The 26,865-nt window shown below is 42.3% G+C and overlaps 1 protein-coding gene across 4 annotated transcripts in view; it reads left to right on the top strand.

Annotated features, from left to right (window-relative positions):
• The first annotated feature begins 19,423 nt into the window (after positions 1-19,423).
• Positions 19,424-26,865, top strand: part of dbn1 (drebrin 1) — a 156,094-nt gene continuing 148,652 nt past the window's right edge. For 2 of the 4 annotated variants that reach the window (XM_039777114.1, XM_039777113.1), the window contains exon 1: positions 19,425-19,621. In XM_039777114.1, the coding sequence (XP_039633048.1) occupies positions 19,539-19,621 (83 nt within the window). In that variant the 5' untranslated portion in view covers positions 19,425-19,538. Of the gene's footprint in view, positions 19,622-26,865 lie in introns of all 4 variants that reach the window. The other 2 variants (XM_039777115.1, XM_039777117.1) reach the window with 2 other exon arrangements.

Below are 26,865 nucleotides of genomic sequence, written 5' to 3'. Positions count from 1 at the left end.
TATTTGCAGTTTTTTTTTTTTTGTATTTCTTTCACTGTTGGCTTTGCGTGACACGGATATGAATTGTTTGTGAATGAATGCATGAGTAGAGAAATGTATCCGCGCTAGATCTAGCTGGGCAGATGCACCAAAGCACATGTAACTCCAGACGCCAGAAATCCGCAGACCTCCATAACCTCTCTAACGTTTGGCATCACGTTGGAGTCTGAGTTGTCGTGAGTATTTCAGGATATTATAAGTCATTATTTTACTACTCTAACAAGAGGAAGGTGATGAAATGCTTTTTGTGATTTACGTCTTGAAAACAATCAATGCAGCAGATTTAATATATCTCACAATATGTCTGATAATCTTACGACAGGATTAATGTATATTCTGCGTCTCGCCCTTAGGGTTGGGCATCGTTTTGATTTTTAGAAATTCTGATTCTTCCTTTTGGATCGGATTGGTTAGCCTGGGAAAACCCTGACGAACTTCCGGCAAATTTGACATTTGCTCTGCAAGTCAGTCTGGCCGAGAGCCCATTCAAGCCCATTTCCAATTTTTCCAAAATCGAGGCACCAATCCCAACCGTTGAGGCGGGCTTTACACCAATCCCAACCGTTGAGGCGGGCTTTACACCAATCCCAACCGTTGAGGCGGGCTTTACACCAATCCCAACCGTTGAGGCGGGCTTTTGTTTACATTCAACGTGGCGGCCACCGAAGCGCAGCGACCCGTTGATGCCGCTGTCGCTGCTACGTCACCCGGATCTTTGGTCTGATTGGTTGAAGGACTATTCAATTGCGCCCAGAGGCATTTGAGCGGCGTCCGTTGTTGACGCCCCTTTTGGAAATGAGCTGTGAATGAACCCCCTCTCTGTTACGACTGAGAAGGGTCTGGGGTCAACCAGACTAGATTCCAGTTCTTATCGATTTCCAATTCTTCGAGGGGTGGAGTTGAAACGGCGCTACGTGCTTATTTCACAGACAAGAGGAACCTTTCATTTTGATTCAGTGAAGTGATTAACATATTACCGGGCTTTTTCAATATAAAATAAAGCCCCACTTTAGAGCGCCGCTTACTGTGCTCCGTGGCTGCAACACAACAAGCGCCAGGAAGTACGGCGGCCGCTACGGAAACCAAAAGTTGCGCGTGTTATATTGGGGAAACGATGATCTGATTCGAAAACCAAATGTTCCAAACGATTCCATTGGAGTTGTAAATTTTTTAACCGGTTCCGAGTTGGAACCGGTTCTCGATGCCCAATCCTCTTCGCTCTGCTTCATCCTGTCTGTAAACTGTTCTTTATTTATTACGGCGAGATGTTTCTGAGCGTGCTCGGTCTGTTGTGCAGTAAAAGGCCTCAGTACGCTTCAGAGGAAAAGAGTTCATATGACTGCGGCTGAAGGTTAAAGTGTCGGTAGCTGCTCTGAGCGCCCGCGCTCGGTGGTAGGGCGAAAAGTGGCCACGAGGCGGTAAAGACGCTGTTAAGTAACGTACCGCCAGCGAAGAATAATGACGGCACATTTGTTACCTTTTTAGAACTGCGTGCATTTTCGTGTCTTAACGTCAAAATGGGGAAGACGGCGCACACTTTCAGACATTAGTAAAAGTTCTTTTTAAGTTTTGGAAGTCATGGGATTATTTTTTTTTGTGTGTTTTAATGAAATTAAATGTTAAAGTAATCTTCCGTGAATAGCCTTACCCCGTATTATTTTCTGCAGCCGTTGATGTAAAGCAGCTCTAATATGCGTGGATGCGTGCCGTTTTGTTTACGATCCCGTACGTTTCTTCTTTTTCTCCCCGCGTTCAGTCTCTCTCTTCCTCTTGACAGTGTTTGCAGTTGGAAGTGTTTTGTCAAAAGTTCAACAGACATCAATTTTTTTTTTTTTTTTCTCCTATTGCAGTACCTCGGGTTAGCCTGGTCCTACCGGACTCTCGTACATTTCGTTTGTACGTTAAGTCGGACTCGGTGGAGAGTGAAACCGGAGCGGAGGGACAGATCCAGAGCTGGAGCCGAGCCAAAGGAGTGCACTTTGGAATTAATTAACTTGATCGGCTATCAGGCAAATAAAACGCAGATACAGATAATCTGCAAACTGCCAAAACACGGCCCGATAATCAGCCAGAGTCGATAATGATGTATCCCTAGTATATTGCTCCAGTAGATATGGCGATGACGTTAAAACGCTACACTGTGCAGCCCTAGCGTTAACACCTTCGCCTTCAGTCGACACTTTGTACAAACTAGTTCATTTCAAGTATAACTCTCTCAAACACTGGGGGCGGGGGGGCTCCACTAGAACGGTTTATCTCACGGTCTGACTCCTGAACATTGTCTTGCCTTTTAGTTAGCCTTTTAGTTAAACTAGTTTTTGGTTATTTAAGCTTTAGTTTGTAAAGGTTTCTTTAGGTATATATATATATATATATATATATATATATATATATATATATATATATATATATATATATATATATATATATATATATATATATATATATTTTTTTTTTTCCTCCTTTCCACTGTTTGATAAAGTTAAAGATGTAAGTGTTTACATTTTGTTATGCATGTTCAAACAGATTTGTTATATCCGGTGTTTTGCACACTACTTCAGCATCGCTCTTGAAACGGCACTGCTCATCTATGGAAAGTACTTAAAAATGAAGTGCCTGATACTTTAAAAAGTGAGAAAAAGAAATTGAGTTGATATTTGTAAGCAAATGAAAGTGACATTTGCTCATTAAGCCTTCATGCCATTGACTTGAACAACAGCTCCTGTTGTCTGTTGATCCGGTGTTTTAACACATGGGGGGGCAGCAGGATGCTGGCTCGGCTCCGCGGCGTCTGTCGGAGCAAACTGGACCTACAGGACTCCACACCCAGTGGCCATCGGCGCGCTCAGTGATGTGAGCAACATTGATAAGAAAAAATTATCAAATTAAAGGTGCAACATGTGACATTTTAACAGGGAGAGGGCGCCGTTTGTTTCTACAGCAAACAGGCAGACGGAAGAAGAGTAACTCTGTGGCGCTTTGTCATGAAACGGAGCGGTGGAATGTCTTAACGCTGGGTTTCCACAGGCAGCCGAAGTAACGGCAGAGCGGAGCGATTCAGTTCATTCCCTATGAGAGCGGCGCTAGGAGCGAAATCCGCCAGCGGCGGCGAAAGTGCCCCGGATGGTCACCGCTCTCCCCAAGTTGACTCCCGAGTGAACTTCTGCAGAGCGGTAGCCAATGAAAGGGCAGAGTCGCAAACGTGCCTCCAATATATTCTCCCGCGCATGTGTGTGTACACACACGCGCTAGTTTTCCTACAGCTTACTTTATGATACATCTTTGTATGACTACAGGGATGTTAGCAGCTAGCTTGGCAAAAGGTTGTCCAGACAGTTGGTACTCCTGGTGGGTTTTTATATTTTGGATAGTAGTAGTAACATTGTAGTAACGTTGGCATCGTAGCAATGACGACTAGCTTGTTGCTAGCAATGTACAGTTATTCAAACTAAACTAAACGCAACTTTTTAAGCGGCAAGTGTGTGACTGGAGTACACGTTTTGCAGACAATGAGCTGTTGGTGTCGATACGTTTCTGTCAGTCTGGCCTATCGCAAACCATTTGGTAAGTTTTTCTACTCCAGTCACACACTTGCCGCTTAAAAAGTTGCGTTTAGTTTAGTTCAAATAACGTTACGTATTGCTGGTAACCAGCTAGTCGTCATTGCTACAATGCTAGTCCACACAGCATTCGGGGATGGGAGAAAAACGTGCTCTGGTTTATTGGCATTTCTTTAAACCAATCGCAATCGTCTTGGGTAGCGTTAAGCGCCAGACAGAGCCACGGTGCCGTTGCAAAATAGCCTCACGAAGGAACTTGTTTTGGTGGAACATGTGTACGTTTAGTTGTGCAACAGAAAACTCAGATTGGACAGATAGTCTAGCTAGCTGTCTGGATTTACCCTGCAGAGACCTGAGGAGCAGTTAACCAGAGTCCTCACAAATCCACCAGAGGTTAGAACACCAACACAAAGAAAGCGGAAGGCAACGGACATCCAACGAAATTTCCGTTAGCAACAGAGCAATCCCGGAAGTGGAACGTCGTGGACATAGACTACTACAATGCTAATGTTACTAAAATGCTACTACTACTAAAACAAATGTGTATATAAAAACTCACCAGGAATTCCAACTGCCAGGGCAACCTTCTGCTAAGCTAGCTGTTAACATCCCTGTAGTCCTACGGAGACGTACAAAGTAAACTAGGAAAACCCCCGTCTTTTAACTCGGAGTGAACTTTGGGGGAGCGGCGAACATCCGGGGCCCTTTCGCTGCCGTCCGCGAAAGACTCTCCTACCGCTGTTGTCGTATGGGAATGAATTGAATCGCTCCGTTTTGCCGTTATTTCAGCTGCCTGTGGAAACCCAGCGTTAGGCTGCGACAAAAACTTATTTTCATTATTGATGTATCTACAAATTATTTTAAAATCTTTTTTTATTGATTGTTTAGTCTGTTCAACGTAATAAAATAGTGTCAAAGTCCAAAAAAATCCATCAAATTTCCACATTAGAGAAGCGGACACCAGCAATTTTATTTCAATAGATTATTATAATCGATTATTTAATCTGTCGGCCGGTCACATTTAAAGTGAGGCAGCAGAATGGTTTATGGGAAATGTAGTCTGATTTTATTTTTTTTGTTTTTGTTGTATAGGGACCAGTATGTAGCATAGACCTATGCCACACACCACAGCATTTATAGCCTAAGCTAATTTGCAATGCGCGTCCCTAATGGACCCTTTTTTTTTTTTTTTTTTAATAACACATAAAAGACAGTAGAGAACACAAACTCATCAATAGATATCTACCTTTTAAATGCAAGAACTCACAAGTTAATACAGACAAAACGCTACACAACACAGGCTGATAGACTACATCACAACGCAACAGGAGCATCGGATTATTCATGACCGCATGACCGCTCCCTCTTCAAAAACCGTTTCAGAAGAAGTTTAATATGACCCCATTAAGGATCCGTTTTTAAGTTCAGAGTAAGTAACGAATTCCACATATTGATCCCTGGGACAGAAAAGGCTGTTTGTCCTCACGAAGATTCACATAACTGCATCTTACGGTTACAATTTTGGGGAACAACCAGCAGTAAACGTGACATATGGATGTTAAACATGCTGCATGTGGCACCTTTTTTTTTTAAACCGTTGGATGTTAAGTACCAATGAATGTCAGTCATCTTCCTGTGATCTCATTTTGAATCGCTCGACACCATTTCTTCTCATGGTTGTTACTTTCTTACCTCCTCGAAAACCGAAGATGAAACTTTAGAAGCAGAAGTTGGGTCACGGGTTCTTTTTTCTTTCACAAACCGTGTTGAACTTTTTGAAGAGAACCGCCGCTGTCTGGTCTAATCGCAGTCTACCTACCTGCTGTTTTGACTTGACCTTTTGAATGGCACCCTGGGGCACGTTCAATCTCAAAACGGTGTGCACCGTTTTGTTGCTACGGTTTCCTGGTTGAACGACATGTTTTCCTCGGAACGGTGTGAAACGGTGCGCAACTGCTTTTGAGGTACGTTTTCTCTCGTTTAGTGGGTGTGTCTCTGGTTTATTGGCTGGCGTCACAGGTGATACCAAATCAGCAAAGACGCGTCTGTAAACCCGTGGTAATTAAAAGCCACGCAACCCGGTGTTGAACGCATCCCTGTATCCGTTTTAAAGGTACACTGTGTAGGAAGTTCTCCCATCTAGCGGTGAAATTGTAGCCTAGAAATCTAGACGCACCTATCTAGGCTGCAAATTTAATTTGCAGTCAGGGGGGGTCTAGGCACTCTCCGTTGACTTGCGAGCTGGAAAAACCAAATTTTGGTCAGGCCAATCACATCGTGTATAGAGTCGGTGGGCGGGGCTTATGGCTGCTGCTGCTGCTGGTGAACAGCGGTCCTCTGGAAGACTTGGAGTTCAGCTTTTCTTTGAGAAAAGAACAAAGAACGGCACAGAAATCATTCTTAAAAAAGGAAGATGTGTTCGGAGTTTGGCCGACCGGATACGGCAAAAGTTGAATCTATCAACTAGCTCCTCTACCTTCTTCGTTGCTCTGCCTGGTTGTAGCGCTATCCTATTGTGTGCAGAGGGAATTTGAAAGACAACCGTTTATCCCGCCCCTCGGATTGAGCTCCGTCAATGGTGAGTTCCCAGACCCAACATCTGGATGTGGGTCTGGCTTGGCAGGCTAGTGAAATTGTGTTTTGCATTCAAACGAATAGCGCTCTCTAGCGCCTCGCTTTTTCAAATGCGTGTCGCAACTACGGCAGCAGTTATGTACCAAAAAGCTATGACAACATGTCTTCCAACTTTTGCTTTTTTGGCGACGAGGATTCCTTCTCCTGTGGCTCGGCATGAGTACGATCCTCTATTATGAACTAAAAGGCCAGCTCGCTGATCTCCTCCGTTTCAGCTGGTTTCAGTCACGTGACGCTGGCTCTGAACGAGAACGCGTTGTGGATTAGCTAAACAGGTCGGCTAGTGCTTTTTGTCTCTCTCAGCGATTAGAGTTTTTCAAAATGGCGGAACGCCATGGAAGCCTCCTTGGACTTGCCCGTCCAATGTAAACGCAGATAAGAAATTCTTCGCTTACGAGGATAAGTCAGATCATTGGCAGATGTCATTTTATACCAATGAGGACATTTATGAATGAAGACATTGATTTTAGCTAATACAATACTTAAAATACCACACAGTGTACCTTTTAAAAAAAACGTGTTGCTACGTTTTGTTGGGGCTGAACGTGGCCTCTGTGTTCTCGCATGTGTGATTTTTGATGATTGCAGATGTGCAGCACAAGTTCCATTATTATTTTTTTTGTTTGTTTCTATAAGCGTAAGTAAAACGGCTGGCAGTGTCAGGTACCATTCCATTTTAACACTGTATATTTATAATAAAAGTAATCTGTTAATAAAAACCGGACTGGGTTTTTTGTTTTGTGTTTATCTTTCTGAAAACAGTTGGGTTCATATATGCCTTTCTTTTTTTTTTACATAATTTTTGAACAACATGTTAGATACTGTCATTTTCATGATGACCGATTTAGATTTGGATAATTTTAAGTTGAAATTGTTTTACAAAAAAAAAGGTCAGGAAGTTAATGAGAAATGAGTCGTTTTATAAAGAGATAAAGGTGCAATTTTAAAACGGAGCACGTTATTTGACGACAGAATTTTAAAAGTTGTGCCTTTTTATTTTTAAGATTTGAGTTGTACTATGCTGTGAATAAAGCCGCCATGTCCTGAAAACCCCAGATATTTTAAATATGAACCAATGAACCATACATTAAAGGGTAACTACTGTTATTTTTTTTTATTTTTTTTTACCTGTGTTTCTGTGTCTAAGTGACTGATGGGAACACCAATCTTTGACATTGGTCCAGTATTAAGCGAGATCGCTGCAGTCGGCAGCGGTGAAACGAGCGACAATGGAAGTTAGTAGGACAATTGTCCAGCTTGTATTTACCTTCACAAAAGCGCTGCAACGCCCCTGGATTTCTAAGCAGGTCAACATTTCTGTTAAAGAGTAAGATCCTTTTTTTTTTAAACGTAAAAACATCTGCGAAATTGCGTTCGCTAAACCCACCAGACTCCATGTAAATAAACAGTCATTTTAGCATCGTAAAATACACTTCGTTCAAAGTCGACAGAGACAAAATAAAACTATGAAAAGCCGTTTTGGGTCATCTTCCCACTTTTCCAACTCTAGTTTTGGTTGAAATAAACACATAGTTTACAGATTCCCATGTGAAAATATGTTGGCTCTATACACGCTAAAAGTATTGTTTATTAAAATGGAGTCTGGTGGGTTTAGCGCTAGAGACTTTAGAGCTGTTTCTGGTTAAACAGAAAGGTCTCAAAGAGGTTTTAAAGGTCTATCTCTGAAGGGATCCTTTCCATAATGTCAGACACTTAGAATATTAATCTGAGTCTGTTGTCAAATTGTCGATGCACATTTTCCCCATAGGGTTAATGTGTTAATGTATGGCTGTCGGGCTGCAGTGATCTCACTTAATACTGGACCAATATCAAAGACTGGTGTTCCCATCAGTCACTTAAGACACAAAAACACAGGAAAATAGGGTCCAGGTTGACAAAAACCCTTTAAATTGTGACCCAAATGATTTTATTTTAATTATTTAGTTTCTGACAAGGCATCAATATTTAATTTGAGGTTTTATTTGATATCAACTGTGAAACTTTTGTATATAAATTAAAGATACTTTAAAATACCTCAAAACAAATAATAATCGTTGCCTCTGTGACCTTCCTGTGATGGTTCTGTGTGAACACTAGATGGAGACAGAGATCTGATAAAAAGAAGAAATGGGACGGCACAGATTTGAGTTTTCATTCTGGGGAATTTATCACAGCAGTAACCCGATTATTAGGATTAATACATTTTTATTGGAAAAGAAAAAAATGTAATTTTAATTAGCAAAATAATGAGAAAGTATTTTTTCGAAAGAACTTTAAATATTTTTAGTTTTATGCAAAAAGTAATTTTCCAAAAATTCATGATTTTAGAAGTTGTAATTTTAAAAATACTTTGAGAAAAGTTGTAATTTTAAGAGAATTAAAGTTGTTTACAAATAAAGTAGTTATTTTAAAAGAAAAGAAAGTTGTCGTCTTCCTGCTCAGGTGTCACTTTTTCTTGAGAGTTGAGATAAAAGAAAAACCTGTTTCTACTCAAACATTTAGTTTCCTTCCGATGGTAGATCCTACAGATGAGTGCTGTCCCGTTCATATGTTGAATTCTTGAATGTATTGAATAACTTTGACTGTTGCTCCCCGCGTGTTTCAAAAGGAAATGTCCAGAGTGTAAACATTCACACCAAAGAGGAAATGAACACATTCCTCAGTCTGCTGCAGGAACATTGTTACCTACATTGTGTGTGTGTGTGTGTGTGTGTGTGTGTGTGTGTGTGTGTGTGTGTGTGTGTGTGTGTGTGTGTGTGTGTGTGTGTGTGTGTCTCTGTGTCTTTGTCTGTGTGTGTCCGTCTGTCTGTGTGTGTGTGTGATTGTGTGTGTGTGTGTGTGTGTCTTTGTCTGTGTGTGTCTGTCTTTGTCTGTGTGTGTCCGTCTGTCTGTCTGTGTGTGTGTGTGTGTATGTGTGTGTGTGTGTCTGTGTCTTTGTCTGTGTGTGTCCGTCTGTCTGTGTGTATGTGATTGTGTGTGTCTGTGTCTTTGTGTGTGTGTGTGTGTGTGTGTGTGTGTCTCTGTGTCTTTGTCTGTGTGTGTCCGTCTGTGTGTGTGTGTGTGTGTGTGATTGTGTGTCTGTGTGTTTGTCTGTGTGTGTCCGTCTGTCTGTGTGTGTGTCTGTGTCTTTGTCTGTGTGTGTGTGTGTGTGTGTGTCTGTGTCTGTGTCTTTGTCTGTGTGTGTGTGTGTGTGTCCGTCTGTCTGTGTGTGTGTGTGTGTGTCTGTCTTTGTCTGTGTGTGTCCGTCTGTGTGTGTCTGTGATTGTGTGTGTGTGTGTGTGTGTGTCTGTGTGTGTCCGTCTGTCTGTGTGTGTGTGATTGTGTGTGTGTGTGTCTGTGTGTGTGTGTGTGTGTGTGTGTGTGTGTGATTGTGTGTGTGTCTGTGTGTGACAGAAGCAATAAGGCAACTTTCAACTACGAGGCAAGTCAAAGTGCTTTACGTGAGACAAAATAGTTATGGTACCACCTCAGGACAAAGCTAAATGTCTAAAAACAGTCAAAAAAATATATAGCCTGACAGTTTAGGTTTCTGGTCTAGTTTACTTTAGTCGGGTTCAGTATTTCATGTCATCCAGTATCTCTGTCTCTGTCCGGTTTCTGTTTTGTGGATTACAGTATCACCACGGGGCTCCGTCTCACTGGTTTGGAATGTGAGTTGTATTCCTCCTGTACAGCCTGACAGACTTTTAACCCTTTGAGACTCATAAATGTTTCCTTTTGAAGCCTCTCCTCTTCGTCTCTGACAGCTGACCGGCTCAGACTGTAAATAAAATCTCCACATATCTAGACAGACATCTAATAGTTCAACGTATTGCTCCACGCTGAAAATGGCAAGTTTGGAAGAAATGTATGATGGTGCAACAAGGCAGGTTTGAATGGTTCTTTCTGGGAATGGTTGTAAAGATTTACAAAGAATATGTTTACAGCATTTACTCTCTAACTGGGACGTTTTGGGACCGATTGGTGGCGATTGATGTGGACAAAGTTTAATAATTCTTTTTAATATTGTATGTGACGTTTTCATTTGCGGGGTGCAAAACAAATAGCCTGGTCCTACCAGACTCCGGTACACTAGCCTGGTCCTACCAGACTCTGGTACACTAGCCTGGTCCTACCAGACTCTGGTCCATTAGCCTGGTCCTACCAGACTCTGGTCCACTAGCCTGGTCCTACCAGACTCCGGTACACTAGCCTGGTCCTACCAGACTCTGGTACACTAGCCTGGTCCTACCAGACTCTGGTCCATTTCATTAGTCCAGAGAGTCTGGCCTCTCTCCATTGACAAGTGTTAACTTCCTTGAAGGCGAGTACTCTGTTGAAGTTTAAAACTATTGGATCTGCCCAGAGCCACTCTGGATCTGCCAGAACCAGTCGCTAACGCTTGGTCGTGACATCGGCTTAGCATCGCTAGTGTTAGCCTTAGCCAACTCCTTCCCCACTAACGGAGCGAGCTGGAAAATCTAACTGTTCCTGATCCCTGTGGGGGAGGAGGGACACAACATCACGGCCACCAACACAACTCAGCAAAGATTGGTCTTGCTCGGGCTTTAACTTCTGGATATTCGGCAGCGTTGCCACAACGGACCGAATGGCTTCGCTCGCATCTTTCTAGCGCACGTCTTCAACGTCATCGTTCTCAGCCACTCCCTCTGTTCGCTTCACTGTTTCACTTGATCCCCCTTCCGACAAAATCCGACCGACGGTGTGTGTGTGGATGAGCCTTTGCTGTTAAACCAGGCTTAACTCGGGGACCGTCTATGAGGACGTGAGTTTAGAGAGAGAGAGAGAGAGAGAGAGAGAGAGAATTTAAAAGTCTGGAGCTTTTATCGTACATCCATTTATTGCTGCGAAGAAGTGACCTGAGCGACAGACGAGCCTATAAAAGAGACAGTGATTGCTACAGGACAAAGGAAGACGACTGACTGCAGATGGGAAATTGACTTCTTTTTTCTTTTGTTTGTTGTCCAGCTGTCTGCCCCCTTCTTAAGAGACATCCCAGAATAGAAGCTGATCAATAAAATCAATCAATACGTCCCCTCTGCCACGGGGGGAGCAGAATGAATCTCTAAAACAAAGGGCGAGCAGTAACAGGCAGTCACGCTGAAGCCGCGGTCACACATGCACTGCACCCCTAAAATTATCTAGAGGACTTACTGACTTATCTGTCACTTGAATGTAGGTAGGTGAATTTAAACAATGTCTGAGTTGAAAACACATCTTGTTGTCACGCAAGGGCCCTGTTCATTTTGCACAGACATTGTAATTGCATTTTGTGTCTGTTAAGAGGCACAAAGGCACTTTAAAATCTGCCCCCGACAACTGCCCTTTTAGCTCACGTAGCTGGAGCCACTCCGTGTTGCCTGCACAGATTCAGGTCGGGTTTATTTCAATTGAAAGTACACACGCATATTTATAGCGATCAAGATTAACGTAGAAATTGACCGGAGTTCTCCTTTAAGATGTAAATAAAATAAAGCGACATCTTTAGGCACAGATGTTTTACAGATAGGATGAAAGGTAAAAGGTAAAAAGAAGGATTAATTCCATTGAATATGATGTGTTCAGTCCATGTTCCACAGTGTATGAATGTGTGTGAATGGTGAATGGTTCCTGTACTATGTTAAAGCGCTTTGAGTAGTCGTTAAGACCAGAAAAGTGCCATATAAATACAGTACATTTACAAAAGTGAATAGTACAGCTGCTTCCAGGTATGATATCCAAACGAAATAAATCATTCCATTTAAATTGAGTTCTTCCCTCTTCTTTCAAAAGTCATTTCTTTTTCATTTTCAGACTCTGACCTAATTCTGAAGGACTTATGGCTGCTTCTTCGTGGCCATTTGGCGGATTAAAAGTCACTGATTTTCTAAGTGTTATTTATTCCTCCATGAAGCTGGCATATTGCAGAGTCGGTGTAATCTCCAGCGTTCAGCCCTGACAGCCTAATTTGCCCAGTCAGAGGCTCCATTAAGAGAAGGCAGTTTAGTGTCAGCTCACTCTGCAGCAGCTTCTTTAGAGGAGGAGATTTGCACTTTGAGAGTCGGCCTCATCCAGTATAGCTACAGCCACTTTATTCTTCATAGAAAACAGAGAAGAATCTCCACCGTCTCTTCATCTGACAGGAAGACGTCTGCATGATTATTAATATTATTTCTGAGTAACTTTTTGCCAGGTTTGTGGCACTATCTTTGTGGGGACCCGTCATTGACATAATGCATTCCCTAGCCTCTTACCCTAACCTTAACCATCACAACTAAATGCCTAACCTTAACCCTTACCCTCACCCTAACCATAACCTAATTCTATCCCTAATCCTACAACCAAGTCTTAACCCTCAAACAGCCCTTTAAACTTGTGGGGTCCAGCATTTTGGCCCCACAAAGCTGTCGGGACCCCACAAGTATACTGGACTCCCGGTTTTTGGACCCCACGAATATAGTTAAACAAGCCCACACACACACACACACACACACGCACACACACACACACACACACAAAAAAACAACGTCTGCAGGAAACAACGAGGACCTGCAGGGTGAGGAGATTTAATTAATACTAACCCACTTAACAGGGGTGGGAGCGGCCGGTGTGTGTGTGTGTGTGTGTGTGTGTGTGTGTGTGTGTTTGTTTGTGTGTTGGGGGTGGTGCTGTTTGGGCAAAGAGAGAGACAGGACAAGACACAAGTGTGTCTGACATTCCCGTCAGCCTCAGCTGGTAGGCTACTCTGTACTGTTTCTGTGTTCAGCACGCTAATTAGCAAACGTTAGCATGCTAACCACTAAACTAAGGATGGTAAATATCATTCCTGCCACACGTCAGCACGGTGGATACACGTCAGCACGGTGGATACACTCCACCGTTAAATTATGCAAAGGTTCACCTTGTGCTACGTCGCAGTTTGTGCCAATTAAAGCGGCGAGCAGCGTCACCGCCCCTCTCCTCTGTTCTCCCCCAGCCCCAGTGTTTCACTCTGAGAGCCGAGGGAGAAGGTATGTGGGCTCGGTGCCAGCCGAGCCTGGGAGAAAAACACCCAGGCTGCCCGTGTGGGGGTTCAACCCTCTGAGGCAAGGCAGGTTCCCCTGGCAACCAACCACCGTCGCCACCAGACGGGGAGAACCTCCAAATGTCAAACTTTTCCAGGCAAAAGAAGAAAAGAAGCTCATTTTCAGTCAATCGTTCACGAGGTTTTTTTTGTTTGTTTGTTTAAACACACACACAAAAGAGCTCTGAGAGGGATTCTTGGAGCATCAGGTCACTGAGATTTTGGTTCATTCAGTATTTGTACTTCTATCATCATAGACCTTTAACTTAATTAAAGGACAAATCCGGCGCAAAATAAACACGTGTAACAAGTCGACCGTTCTCTGGGATATGTTTTAGCGCAAACCGCTAATTAGCTTATGACGCTAATCGTCTGGGCACGGTTAAAGTAAAAAGAAACCACTATTTCTACACCACTAACAAGGCTCAAAATAGCACCACACTTCCACGGTAGCATAATGCTACATGTAAACCGAAGCATTGAGAAATTTGTAAGTGTACAGACAGTTTATTAAAAAGGTAGTTTAGAAAGACAGTACTGTTCACGTATACAGGCAGGCGCCATCTTGGGAAAACAGTCACGACCAGTCTTTTTACTTTACCCGTGCCCCGACGACTAGCATTATAAGCTAATTAGCGTTTTGGGCTAAAACTGGTCACATTCCATTAGCATGAAAACATATCCCAGAGAACGGTCGACTTGGTACACGTGTTATTAACCCCTAGGTTCATTTTGTGCCAGATTTGTCCTTTAAAACGTACAAACGTCAATCAAATCACACTCACATTTTTATAGATAGCCTATTTACTGATCATATAAATGTAGTGCAGTAAAAAGTACATTTGTCTCTGAAATGTAGTGAAGTACAAAGTAGCAGAAAATGGAAATACTTAATTTAAGTACATGTACCACAAAAGGGTACTTAAGTACTATAATTGTGTAGTATATAAACACATTGTTAACGTTGTGAAACGGTTGCAGTTTGGTTTCAGTTTAGGCACAAAAACAGCTTAGATAAGTTTGGAAAAAGATAGTTTGGGTAAAATCAGACGCTACTTCACGTAGCTCCATTTGTTGCATACATTAAAAAGAAAACTCGCTGTTTACTTTTATTTTCAAACGGGAGACGTTTGATAGTCCTGTTCGTTTGACCCATCCCTCCTTATTTAACGCTCTTATTCTTCGTCACATTACTTCCTGCTTTGCTAGAGGGCGCCGCCATTATAAACGTAAATAAAGGTCATAATTGCTGCTTGAACAAACGACTTATATGGGCATTTTTTGGGGGAGGACAGTTTCATAAATGTTACTTTCCACCACCGTTCATCTCATATCCCATGAGTGCAATTTAGGCTGATAGTCGACTAATGAAAGTTCATCTAAATCTGACAGGCTGAGTCTGAAATGTCCCAAACTGGCCACCATACAGAGGAGAATATCTCTCAGGCTAACAGGGCGCCCCACAGAGAAAAAACCATTTTGATTAAAGTGACGTGATCTTTCCACCGACTCTAGCCTCAGGACAAACTTTACATTTTCTGCCACACTAATGGTATAAGGATGGAAGGAACAGCAAATGTTTCTTAGTTGTTTCCCACTGTATGATGCAGATTCATGTCACACACACACATATATACAAAATGTTGTACACATAATATCTGTGAATATTTGCGCTGACGTGCTGCATGGACATCATGGATGTTAGCTGCTCTAGGAACTAGATGGTTTTTAGAAGCCCGTGTGTCCTGCAGGGACAGCAAGCTGCAGCCACAATCTCCATACTGTACGTCTCCCCTGTGAGGCTGCAGGGAAACCGACGCAACAGGAGACACGCTGACACATTTCTGCTGCCGGAGGCAGCTGGGGAGAGTCTGCCTGATTCTAGATTTCTAACTTGTGGGAGAGAGAAAGAAGCTCATGCGTTCAGGGGCAGAGTTTTAGTCGCACACACCGTTCAATCATGGTGTAAAGAAACAATGTACTGCATTTGCCTGGCTCCTGTCAAGCCACCTCCTGGTCTTTTATTCCCTATACTGCTTTTTAAGCCATTGCTGACTTAATTCACTTATCTCACTTCTTTCTTTTTTGACGTTGGTTTTACCATGCAAGTTGTTCTGTATCACATTTTGCGGTGTTGTGTTATGTACTTTTTTTTAAATTTATGTAGCCTGCTGTTGTTTATCTATGTATCAAGGCATACTTCACCCTATCTGCCCTGGTTGTAAAGCACTTTGGGTCAGCCTGTGCTGTTTTAAAGCTTTAGTGTGTAACTTTTTGATATTAATGAACGTCTGCTACATTCAAGCCGTTGCCAAATGAGTTGCTACAAAGCTAATTAAGACCATCAGCTCCACACAACTCTCTCTGGATTTCTCAGCATGGCTATGTTCAGAAGATTGTGGCGTCCGGCGACTTTCCCGCTCGGAAACTTGTGTGAAGATAATGACCTCTTCTGAAGAGTCCATCATGTTTTTTTAATCCTCCGTGTCCTCCTTGGCTACTAGCACTGTGTGGAGGAGGGGTGGGGGCGCTAAGCGATCACGGAAGGCTTGTATCATGTGGACGCGCCGACTGTTTTGTTGTCATTACTTAGAATTCCTCATGGGGGCGACAGAAACTACGCACTATAGCTTTAAATGTGCGCTATAGATAAAGATGACTTGAAATGACTCGACATACATGACTTCTTACTTCAGGGAGTATGGATTGCTGATCACCGACCGCCTCGCTCAGGGCAGTGGTGGAATGTAACTAAGTGTGCATTTACTCAAGTACTGTACTTAAGTAGAATTTTGACATACATTGTTTTAACTTGAGCATTTTGAATTTTTTGCAACTTTTTTACTCCACTACATCTTAGAGGTAAATATTGTACTATTTATGTTATGATGCAGTACTATTCTAATAATCTACCCAGTAATATATAAAGTATCTGTAAAATGGGCTCCACATAAACGAACTACAACATTAAAATACTCTAACTCTTATTCTATATTGATAAAAAAAAAAAACGATAACATGAGAGATCACTTTGCCAAAGCTAAAAAACTGCTCCATTGGAAAGAGTGTTTGTAACACGTAGAGGCAGACAGTCATTTTGACTTGGATGTCACGTTAATAATTATATAATGTTTGCCAGTACGTCAGTGTTTACTACTGTTGCCAGGCAGCTTATTTACGAATCCTACTATGGCCACGCCCTACGAAGCAGCTCTATTGGTTGGGGTTAGGCATTGACCTCGAGTGGTTAAGGTTAGGATAGCCAATTGGTCAGGGGATAGGACCTGAACAAATGGGGTTACGTTACCTTGCGTAAGCATAGACGCCTGGCCAATAGTAGTGTGTGAATGCTATTGAAGGGCGGGTCTTGGTGTGGCCATAGTAGGATTCGTAAATATGCTGCCATACATTTTTACAGGGTGGTAGGGGAAGACTCATGAATATTCATTAGGGAACTCATCACTGTTTGGCTTGCCCTGACATTCTTACCCTGACCATAACCAATCCCTTCCCCTACCACCCAGCAAAAAAATTAAATAATTGCTGCCAGGCGGCCTTGTTTTTATTAAAGATTTTATTTATTCACAGATAATTTTTGTACCCCCCTGGTGTTTCAGGGAGTATACTGCGTAATGAACAATGCGTTGAGCATAAACGTCTCTGTGCATGCTCGTAGCTCGCGTGCCATCTCTGGAGGCCCGCGCCACGGTGTCAAGCGTGAGTAGGATCTGGGTGAGTAGCTTTAAAGAGACAGGCGCTAAAATGGCGCGTTTTAAACAGAGGGTGAATCAATAATATTCAGACGGACAGTATGAGAAAAAGAATGTGTTTTTTGAACATTACAGCATGTAAACATGTTGTAGTAGAAACCCAAAATAAAAGTATTAACCTGAAAATAAAGATGACATGGGACCTTTAACCCTTTCCGCCGACCATGTCTCCTCTTTAACCCTATTTTTTTAAATGCTTTTTTCGATAAGTTTGACACTTTTTCTGATGTTTTTATCCCGTTTTTGAGACTTTTTTTTAAAATGTTTTTGTCGCTTTTTTCGACGTTTGACTCATTTATTTTACTACCACCAACTTCTAACCACTAAAGTTTAACACTTTTAATTCATGGTCAATAAACCTTGTTTATATGAAACTCCCACAACCACCTGCACACTCACCTGTTCCTAATTTCCCAATTACCCCCTACAGGTTTTATACCAGCCCATCATGCCAGATTGTCAATGTTATCCCCCCTCCCCTCATTTCTGTTCACCTGTTCAGTCTCTGTTGCTCCTGTTTGCACTCCATGCCAGTAAGCTTTTTTTTCAATTTTTAAGTAATTCACTGAACTGCATTTGGGTCATTTCCCTCCTTAAAACATTACACCCATAAATGCTTTGATAGAAAATGTTTGTTTTGTGTTGAATTCTTTGAAGCATAGAATGTGACCGTTCAGTTCAAGTTTTTGTGCAGTTATAGAAGAAGTTGTTGTATTAGGAAGGAAACGTTTACATAAATGTAGATATTTTAAGACTAAACCCTCCCTGATCCATTGGAAGAATGAGCTAAACCTCTTATGTAAGTCACTGAAACAGGTTAAAGACAAGAAAGCCCTTACATTAATTTCTTTACTTGAGACACTTAAGTTCATTTGAGATAGCCCTTTATATTTCTTTTTTCTTTTGTTATTTAGTTATTTATTTTGAATTGTTATACATATGCTCCTAGGTTGCCGGGTCGAGGCAAAAGCTCTATTTTTGAAGGGAATTTTGTTAATGTGCCGTGTTTGTTTGTATATCAGCATTCTCAATAAGGGCTGCACTATACGAGGAAAATATGTAATTGCGATTATTTTTACTGATATTGTGATATGATTCATGATACAGGAGGAAACGATCATTTTTGTATCATTATTTTCATTTAAAAATATGAAATGATTATAGTGCATAGTGGATCTGTACCAGATTTTTTTCTCCAGTCTGTAGGATACGATTTGTATACGATTGCCCCCTGCAATTTGGATATTCGATTAGACTTTAGTGATCCCTAAATTTCATTGCTACAGCAGCAAAAGTAAGACAAACGGCACACATACAGAATATACAAGAAATAATTAATATGATAGAATACAAGAACAACTATTAAAAAATAAAGATACAAAATACAAAGGAAAGAATGTACAAACGTATATATACAAGTGGCGACTAAATATGTGCAACCTACTTAAATAGTATTTATAAAGATATAAGTATAACCTAAGTTGCACTTAGTGCAGTATTGTGATGTATATGAGTCTTATCTAACACTCAGTGTTCCAAAGTTGTATTGCCTGTCGTTGGAATGATTTCTTGTTGCGGTACTAAAAATGGTGCTAAAATTGCGATTCATTGTGCAGCCCTATTCTTACGGAAGAGGATTAGGGCCACATGTGAAAAAATGTAGTAGAGTTTTGATGCTGCGTTCCAGGCAACCCGTAACTCGTGTTTTCATAACCTTCTACTCGGGAAAGAACCCTGGAACGGCAGTCAAACCCGTAACTTACTACTCGTGAACTCGTACCAGATCGTTGTACTCCCAGTTACAGTTTTTGACGTCCCACACACATAAACAACAATTTGATGCTGTACAGACGCCGTTTATTAACAGTGATAAGTAGAAATAAATAGACATAAATAGGCAACATAAAGTAACCTAGATAACTAACGTCAACGTTATGTAGCCACTAGCTAACGCTAGCTAGAAGGTTGGAACGCTACCAAGTCGTGAGTCGTGACTTGAAGTCGTTACGGGCTAAAAACTGTGTCTGGAACGCAGCATAAATTTAAAGTCACAATTCTAAGATTAAATTCTCAGAATTCTGAGATTAAAGTAAAAAAAATAAAAAAAATGAATTGTTTTTTAAAAAACAGTCAGAATTCTGACTTTATTCTTAGAATTCTGACTTATTTATTTCTTTTTGAATTCTGGCCATATTTAAATAATTCTGACTTTAAACTTAGAACTCAAACACATTTTTTTTTGTGATGTGTCCCTAATCCTCTCCCGTTTATCCTCTTTTAAAGAAGTGAAGAAAACCAAGTTATAGAAGAAGTTGACTCCTCTTGCACTAGGACCCGTCAGACTGGGCGGCCGCTAATCATCCGGCGCTAGGACCCATCGGACACCGTTCTCGTCTCTTTGTCTCCACCAGTCAGAGCCTCCTCCTCTCCGTAGTCTCATTCCGTGTCTCTCTCTCCATCAGCAGCGGTCTGGATGCTTGCAGGGACAGAAACATGGCTGTGAATCTCGGCAAGAACAGACTGGCCCTGCTGACCGCCTACCAGGACGTCATTGACGAGACCTCGGACACCGACTGGTGAGTCCTGCGGCCGGCCGGCCCGGCCATCCTTTCTTTCCTCCCCCCCTCCATCCCCACTTCGCTCTCCCATCCCTTCTTTTCTCCCTGGTTCGATGCGTTGCTGCTCTCTTGGCTTCCCCTCGGGGGCGGGGGGGGGGTTGTTGTCCGGCTTGGTGCACGCTGAGGATGCGCAGGACAGGGGCGCACCGTGCACGCATCATCATATCCTCATCATCCTCATACCTTTAGTGTTGAAAACTCCAGACACGCAGGCCGGCGCAGATTCACTGCTCCACATGTGATGTGTTCGTAATTAAGCGCATTACGCATCTACGAGCCGGAAGAAGCTTTAAAGCAGTGGAAGTGAGAGTTTTGTTTTTGGGGTTATAAATCAGAGAGCAGCAGTTGATTTTTTTCAGGGTGAACTGCGCTGCAGAGTCGAGGCAACGTGCTGCTGTGCAGTGCAACACTGTGTGCGCACTGGACACACAATTGTGCAAGCGGACCGCTTTGTTTCCTCTGAGTTTCTCCTCTCAGTCGGGACCAGGTTTACTCACAGCCAGCTGGAAGCAATTTCAGGCTTTTATGCAACGCGATGCACCGGTGTGTTTTGTGTGTGTGTATATGTGTGTGTGTGTGTGTGTGTGTGTGTGTGTGAGCCGTCAGCAGGGGTAAGCGGGCCTGGTCCAGAGATACTGATGAGCCCCTGCATCCCTAAAACGAGGGGCGGAGAGGGGCGAGGCCGGGGGTGGATGATGGTGGTGTTGGGAGGGCTCATCATCCATCATCATCATCATCCTCCTTTGTAGCCTTTGCTCACTTTGGGAAAGTGCAAGAGGTGCTAATAAAACGCAGTAGTTTTTAGTATTGGATGTGAAAGTGAAATCACTGCTCAAACCTCAGTATACGGATGTCCTAGTTCCTCATGAAACAAGATCTTGAAAAGACCAATAAGTTTTACTGTTACATGTGGGGAATTTTATACGAATTCCAGACAAAGTCGGATAATAGGTTGCAAAGAAAATTGTCTCCAAATATGGACATGCAGCTATTTTCAGTGGGATGTTTAAGTTGTTGATAAATGCTCTCTTTGTGTATGATACGCGTTGGTACAAAAACACAATAAGCACCTTTTTTATTTATTCTTTTTTTTTTTTTTTTTTTTAGTAAACCAGAATAAGAAGTTAATATTTAACCACCAGGGTCATAATCTGAGCCCACAGACATAACAGCACCTGAACGCAGCGCTGTTTATGAAGGACTTTCTATCTCAGATGTCCCACCAGCATATGAACCCGGAATAGGAAAGTTACAGGTGAATTAAAGTGAGGCTAAAGGGAAAATAATGCCATTTGCTGGAGGGATTGTATACGACTGTGGTGTGTGTGTGTGTGTGTGTGGTTTGGAGTTAATGAAGCAGGTAAAAGCCATTCGAGGAGGTAATATTTGACTTTGAGCAGGACTGTAGGTTTGGAGTTAAACTGTAACCTGTTGTCCTTGATCATGATAAGCCTGCAGTCACTACTGTAGCAGTGTAAACCTTTTATTTTTGGCCTCTTGGGGGCAGCAGAAACATGTCGTGTACACGACATTGACATATCGTCACCTTTTTAAGTTGATATGATTTTTACACATCCAGCAGCTACGGAGCATCCTTATTATTCCTATGGAGTTGTGTTTGTGTCCACCTGATGGTCTGTCAGTCCAATATTCTCTCGCTCTTGGCTGTTTTTGGTCTCCACCAACTCCTGAGGGAAACATCTGGTCTCTTTAGCTGCTAAATGCTCCACTAGGCTGTGAATCTTCACCGGTCTCACGATTCGATTTGATCGTGATTATCCTGTCAATGATTTGAATCAATTCAATATCACGATTCGTCCCCTCCTCAGTATTATGAAGTGAATTTTCTGGGGCATTTTCGGCCTTTACTTTTGACAGGACAGCTGAAGACATGAAAGGGGGAGAGAGCGAGAGAGAGAGAGAGAGGGAATGACATGCAGCAAAGGGCCGCAGGTCGGAGTCGAACCCTGGCCTGCTGCGAGGAGTAAACCTCTATGTATGGGCACCCGCTCTACCAACTGAGCCAACCGGGCGCCCACCGCCTCAGTACTATTATATATTGCCAGGGTGCGATTTTTCCGGGGGGATGTGTGGGATTTCTCCCTTTCTGGTCTACATATCCCTACCTCTGCTGAATTATGGAATGTTCTCCCTCCCCCCACTCAAAGTGATCAATGCTACTTCACCAACAGACCATATATTATATACCTAAAATATACCTATAATATAGAAGTATTTTAAACTAAGTAAAGCGCTGTAATGTGAACAGTCTATAGTGCGATTGAGCGATAAAATCTGAGCGGCAGTAGCTGGTTTGTGTTTAGCCGCTACAGAGCTCCAGTACGCCGGCTACCAGCGGCTGTTGTTTAGCCGCCGATAGGTGACTGTGAGCCGGCTACAGGCACCGCCAGATAACGGTCCTTTCGGGGGCCGTGGTGGCGGAGTTAAGCCAGAAAAAGTGAGCGTCATGCGGCGATGACAGTTCAATTTAGGCCCCAATACGAATCGTTAGGTTTAAGAAAAAGATCTGGATTAAAACACTCCCGAGGAACGAACGAGCCGGGTATCCTGGGTGAAAGTATTTTGTTTTCGCCGCAGATAGTGAACTGCGCTCCACGGCTTGAACAGCGCTGTGTTTTATGTTGACATAAATTCTGAGATTATTTTCCATTGGATATTGAAGCGTATAAGTGTTTCAGCATGCCTGGCCGAGTGGCACAATATCCAAGGAATTGGAAGGGGGATTTTTATTCTTACATGTTTTGTTTTGTTACATGATCCAAAAACATCCCCCCCCCCCCACCCTGCTTTTTTTTCACAAATCGCACCCTGTATATTGCTACACATGGTTTTCATCAACAACTTCAAGCAGTCAGATAAATATGAACTCCCTTTTTTTTTATTGTATCTGCTCTTAAGAAAGACACTTCCTCAATGTAGCCGACAACAGACAAAAGGCAAAAACAGCGACTGGAAAATCAACAAGTCACATCAGTATCAGCGATTATGGTCTGTCACTGCAGCTATGCAGAATCGTCCGGTTCTGATTGCGATGCATCGACGCAGTGATTCATTTCAACACCCCTTTATGCTCCATTATGTTCACCAGCTGTTCTCTAACTGTGTCTGTCTGCTGTTTGCTGCTGAGCAGGTAGTGTACAGTGACTTTTTAGTTGAAAGCGACGCAATGAGAGCGCTGAGAGTGAACCAGAACAGAAACGTTGCAGCCGGACAGATAAACAATGAGCTCACTCTCACTATAAATCTCATAAAGCCGAGTGGAGCTGCAGATTCGGCTCATCATTCTCTGTAGGTTCCCTTTCACATTGTATTCACATCGTCATCTCTCTCTTAATTAAACCGAATGGGTGCATTTGGTTTAAGTGATGTCATTGAATTTACAGCCTGAACACAATAGTGAGCACTAATTTCCAAATCGGTGGAGGTTGAGCCGTGTTTGAGCTCAGATTACAGATCCTGCATTGAGTTGTTTGGAGCCCAACACTCTCTAGTCACCATCTTAACTATGAAATGTGAACCTGTGCCATCTGTTGCCGGTCATTAGTCCAAATGAGGTCTGATTGACTTGAAAACAAACGCACTGGTTCTGCTTTCAGTTTGTAGCCGTGGTGGGTTTTGGTTCCACATTTTGTTCCTGGTTTGGACCCAGGTTTAATGTTCCTGTCTGGATACTAAATAATAACATTGGCAGATTAATAGATAATGAAAAATATAAGTTGCAATCCTTTTAAATAAACAGGTTAAGACAACGCTGCATGATTTAGTCACAGCCCCACAATCTGAGCTGGTTTGACTTTTAGGGATTTGAACACAGTTTGGGTACAAATAACATTTACAGGCATTTGAACAAATACATTTAAAGAGTCCCTAACAAATGAAGGCAGAATTGGAGGCTTATCAGGCTGTTCTCTTATGCTGGATTTTGAAACCTTTTGATACCAGCGCCAGTATTATGTTGGCAACTACACGAAAAACGCTTTTTTGATATTGAGGAATATAAAACAATTTATTTACAAAACCATTTTGTATTTTGATAAAATAAGGCAAACCTCAGAGCAGCCAAATCTTATCAAAATAGGGATAATATTTACCAAAATTTAGATTTTTAAATGAGGCAATGTTTGATCAAAGAATAAGTACGCTGGAAACTTTTCGGTCAGTACTCAATAAGCATCGAGGTTAGATACCCAGCCCTCTGGAAACACTTCTAACACTGCTAAAGGCTTCTTTCTGTTTGTTTTTTTTTTTGTTAACTGACAATAGTCTATTTTACATTCATAAAATACAAACATATCAGGCGTGTGTCAGACATGATAAAGTCCTGCACTCATTTCTCTCATCTCTTCCTTTGCGCCTGGCACTGAGCTCCCCAGGGACGCGAGACGTCCTTGTTGAGTGCTCGTTAAGTTGTTGATCCAGGGAGGAAATGATGCTTTTTCCACTCATAAGTCTGACTCTTTGTGCTTCCTTAACCTCTGGGCAATATACCCCAGTTTGTATCGGTCACTATGTCCTGTCAATGTGAGTGACAGCTGCCAGCAATCAACCCAAAGGTTAATGTCTTTCTTTCAAATGTTTGCTTATTCTGTCGGATGATCTGGTGGAGCCGGGAGATGATGCAGAGGGCCTCAGGCCTGCCCCCGTTTTTCACACTTGATGAGATTTAAACAAAGGCAGAGACTTGCAAACACCGCTGACCCCAAACAACATGCCCCCCCCCCCCCAAAACACCCTCCAACCCCTTCTGTCCTAATAATGATATACCCATCTACCCATCTAAGACCTTTTTAAAGCTAAATGAGAGCAGTAGTAGTTTGGTTCCCATGTCTCTGATTTGCTCAGCTTCAAACAGGTCTGCTGTTGTGCACAATAATGGAAAAACAATCAGCCAATCAGAGCTTTTGTAAGTAGTATTAATAATAATCTTGCATGAAGAATAGTGACGGGTAAATGGCTACAAAAATGGCAGCAAGAAATGTTTGACGATCTACGTCATGAACGTTTAATGCTCCGAGCAGCTTCAGTGTCAACCTGAAATGACGACGTTGGGATGGAAATATCAAAAATATGTTGGATTAATACTTTTGGACTGACTGAATACACTATTTTACTTAACTTAGAATCTGGGAAACTGTACTGGGCAATTATCACTATTTCACAGACCAAATGATCAATCAAGACAATAACTGAGAAGAATATTAATTGTAAATGTAAGAAAAACGTCAGTTGCAGCCGGAAACTAAATCAGTTCAGTCTCACTAGTGCAGTAGTAAATGGAAAAAATAACTAATTAATTCATTTTTCAATCAAAAAGCCCAAACGTTTTGTAGTTTTAGCTTCTCAAATGCTAATTTTGCTGATTATTTGTCTCCAATTGTAGTTAACCACATATTTCAGGGGTTTGGACTTTTGGTTGGACAAAACAAGCACTTTGGGAAATTGAAATGGACATTTTTTCATCATGATCAAAAGAATTAATGAAAATAATTGACTAATCAATGATGAAATAATCTTTGTTTGGCCTAAATTAAAAACAGAACATGCTGGGACAAAAAACAGGTCCACAGATAAAAGTAATAATTCCCTACAAATGGTTTTTAGACCCCATTTCTTTAAGGCTTCCACAAGTAGTTTGGCATCATCTTAATCTTCATTTCCCATTGCGTTTTCTTTAGCTGAGCTTTGATTAGTGTCTCCTCCTCTCTTTGGGGCAGCAGTGGAATCAGTCAGGAAGTTGGGTAACACTTTACTTGAAGGTATCTACATAACAGTGACATGAAACTGTCATGATCACATAACCATAACCAAAACTGAATGACACGTACTGACAGAAACGTTATGTCATAAACGTTTATGACTTGTTCATGATGTTTATGACAGGTTCATGACAGTGTCATGTCACTCTTATGTAGATACCTTCAAGTGAAGTGTAACCGGAAGTTGTTTTTTTCTCATGAAACCCAAAGCGGTTGAGGTTTATTAGTTAATTACATGACGTCCTGGACGACATCATGCGTGTTCCTGTGAACAGGCCTTCTCTCCGCCTCGCTCACTCACTCACACATCCACAGCCCTGCGATCATACAGCTTGTTACTCCAACCTGGAGCTCTGTCAACAACATGGACACGGCAGCCGTGGCCGGCTTGCAGGCAGCCGTGACTGGCTTGCAGGCGGCCGAAACTGAAGTGATAACAAGCGGGAGGGATCCAGATGACAGATGAGTTGGCCCGAGTCTTGTAGTCAGCCAGAGAGTAGGATGAAACAAGGCTTGTTTTTATACTTCATTTGATATAGGAAGGTTGTTCGAGCTTTTAAGACCTAAAGCAGGCTGTTCTCATGTAGCCTGGTCCTACCAGACTCTGGTCCATTAGCCTGGTCCTACCAGACTCTGGTCCATTTCATTAGTCCAGAGAGTCTGGCCACTCTCCATTGATAAGTATTGACTTCCTTGAAGCCGGGTACTCTGTTGAAGTTTAAAACTATTGGATCTGCCCAGAGCCACTCTGGTAGCCTGGCTCTGCCCTCCTACGTACTGTCTGATAGGACGAGGCTAACAAGAGAGGAGACAACAACTATCGGCTTAGCATCGCTAGCGTTAGCCTTAGCCAACTCCTTCACCACTAACGGAGCGAGCTGGAAAATCAAACTGTTCCCGAACCCCCGTAGGGAGGAGGGCCACAACATCATGGCCCCCCCAACACAACTCAGCAAAGATTGTTCTTGCTCGGGCTTTAATTTCTGGATATTCGGCAGCGTTGCCACAACGGACCGCATCTTTCTCCGCTGCCATTACTGAACTACAACTCAAACTAGCGCACGTCACGAGCTCAACGTCATCGTTCTCAGCCACTCCCTCTGTTCGCTGATTGGACCGCCAAATATTTGGCCGGAGACAACCCCAAAATATACCGCAAACCCAGACGTAGTACTGAAGGAAAATGAAAATTGAGCGGAAGTACGTAGGAGGGCGGAGCCAGACTAGTTCTCATGAACCATTTGTACAAAAAGCTATGTATGCACATTAATTTGTAAGCATTCTACCAAATTGTTTTTTATAAAAAAAAAAATACACAGCACTTTCAAGCTGCGGACTGGAATTCACTTCCCGGGGAAATAAAAGACTTTCACCCAGGAAATGCGTGTTCCTTGGGAGTTTTTTTAATCCAAACTGGCTCTAAGT

The sequence above is a fragment of the Perca fluviatilis genome, chromosome 16 (assembly GCF_010015445.1).
Source record: "Perca fluviatilis chromosome 16, GENO_Pfluv_1.0, whole genome shotgun sequence".
NCBI lineage: Eukaryota > Metazoa > Chordata > Actinopteri > Perciformes > Percidae > Perca > Perca fluviatilis.
This window is presented reverse-complemented; position numbering and strand designations above follow the sequence as displayed.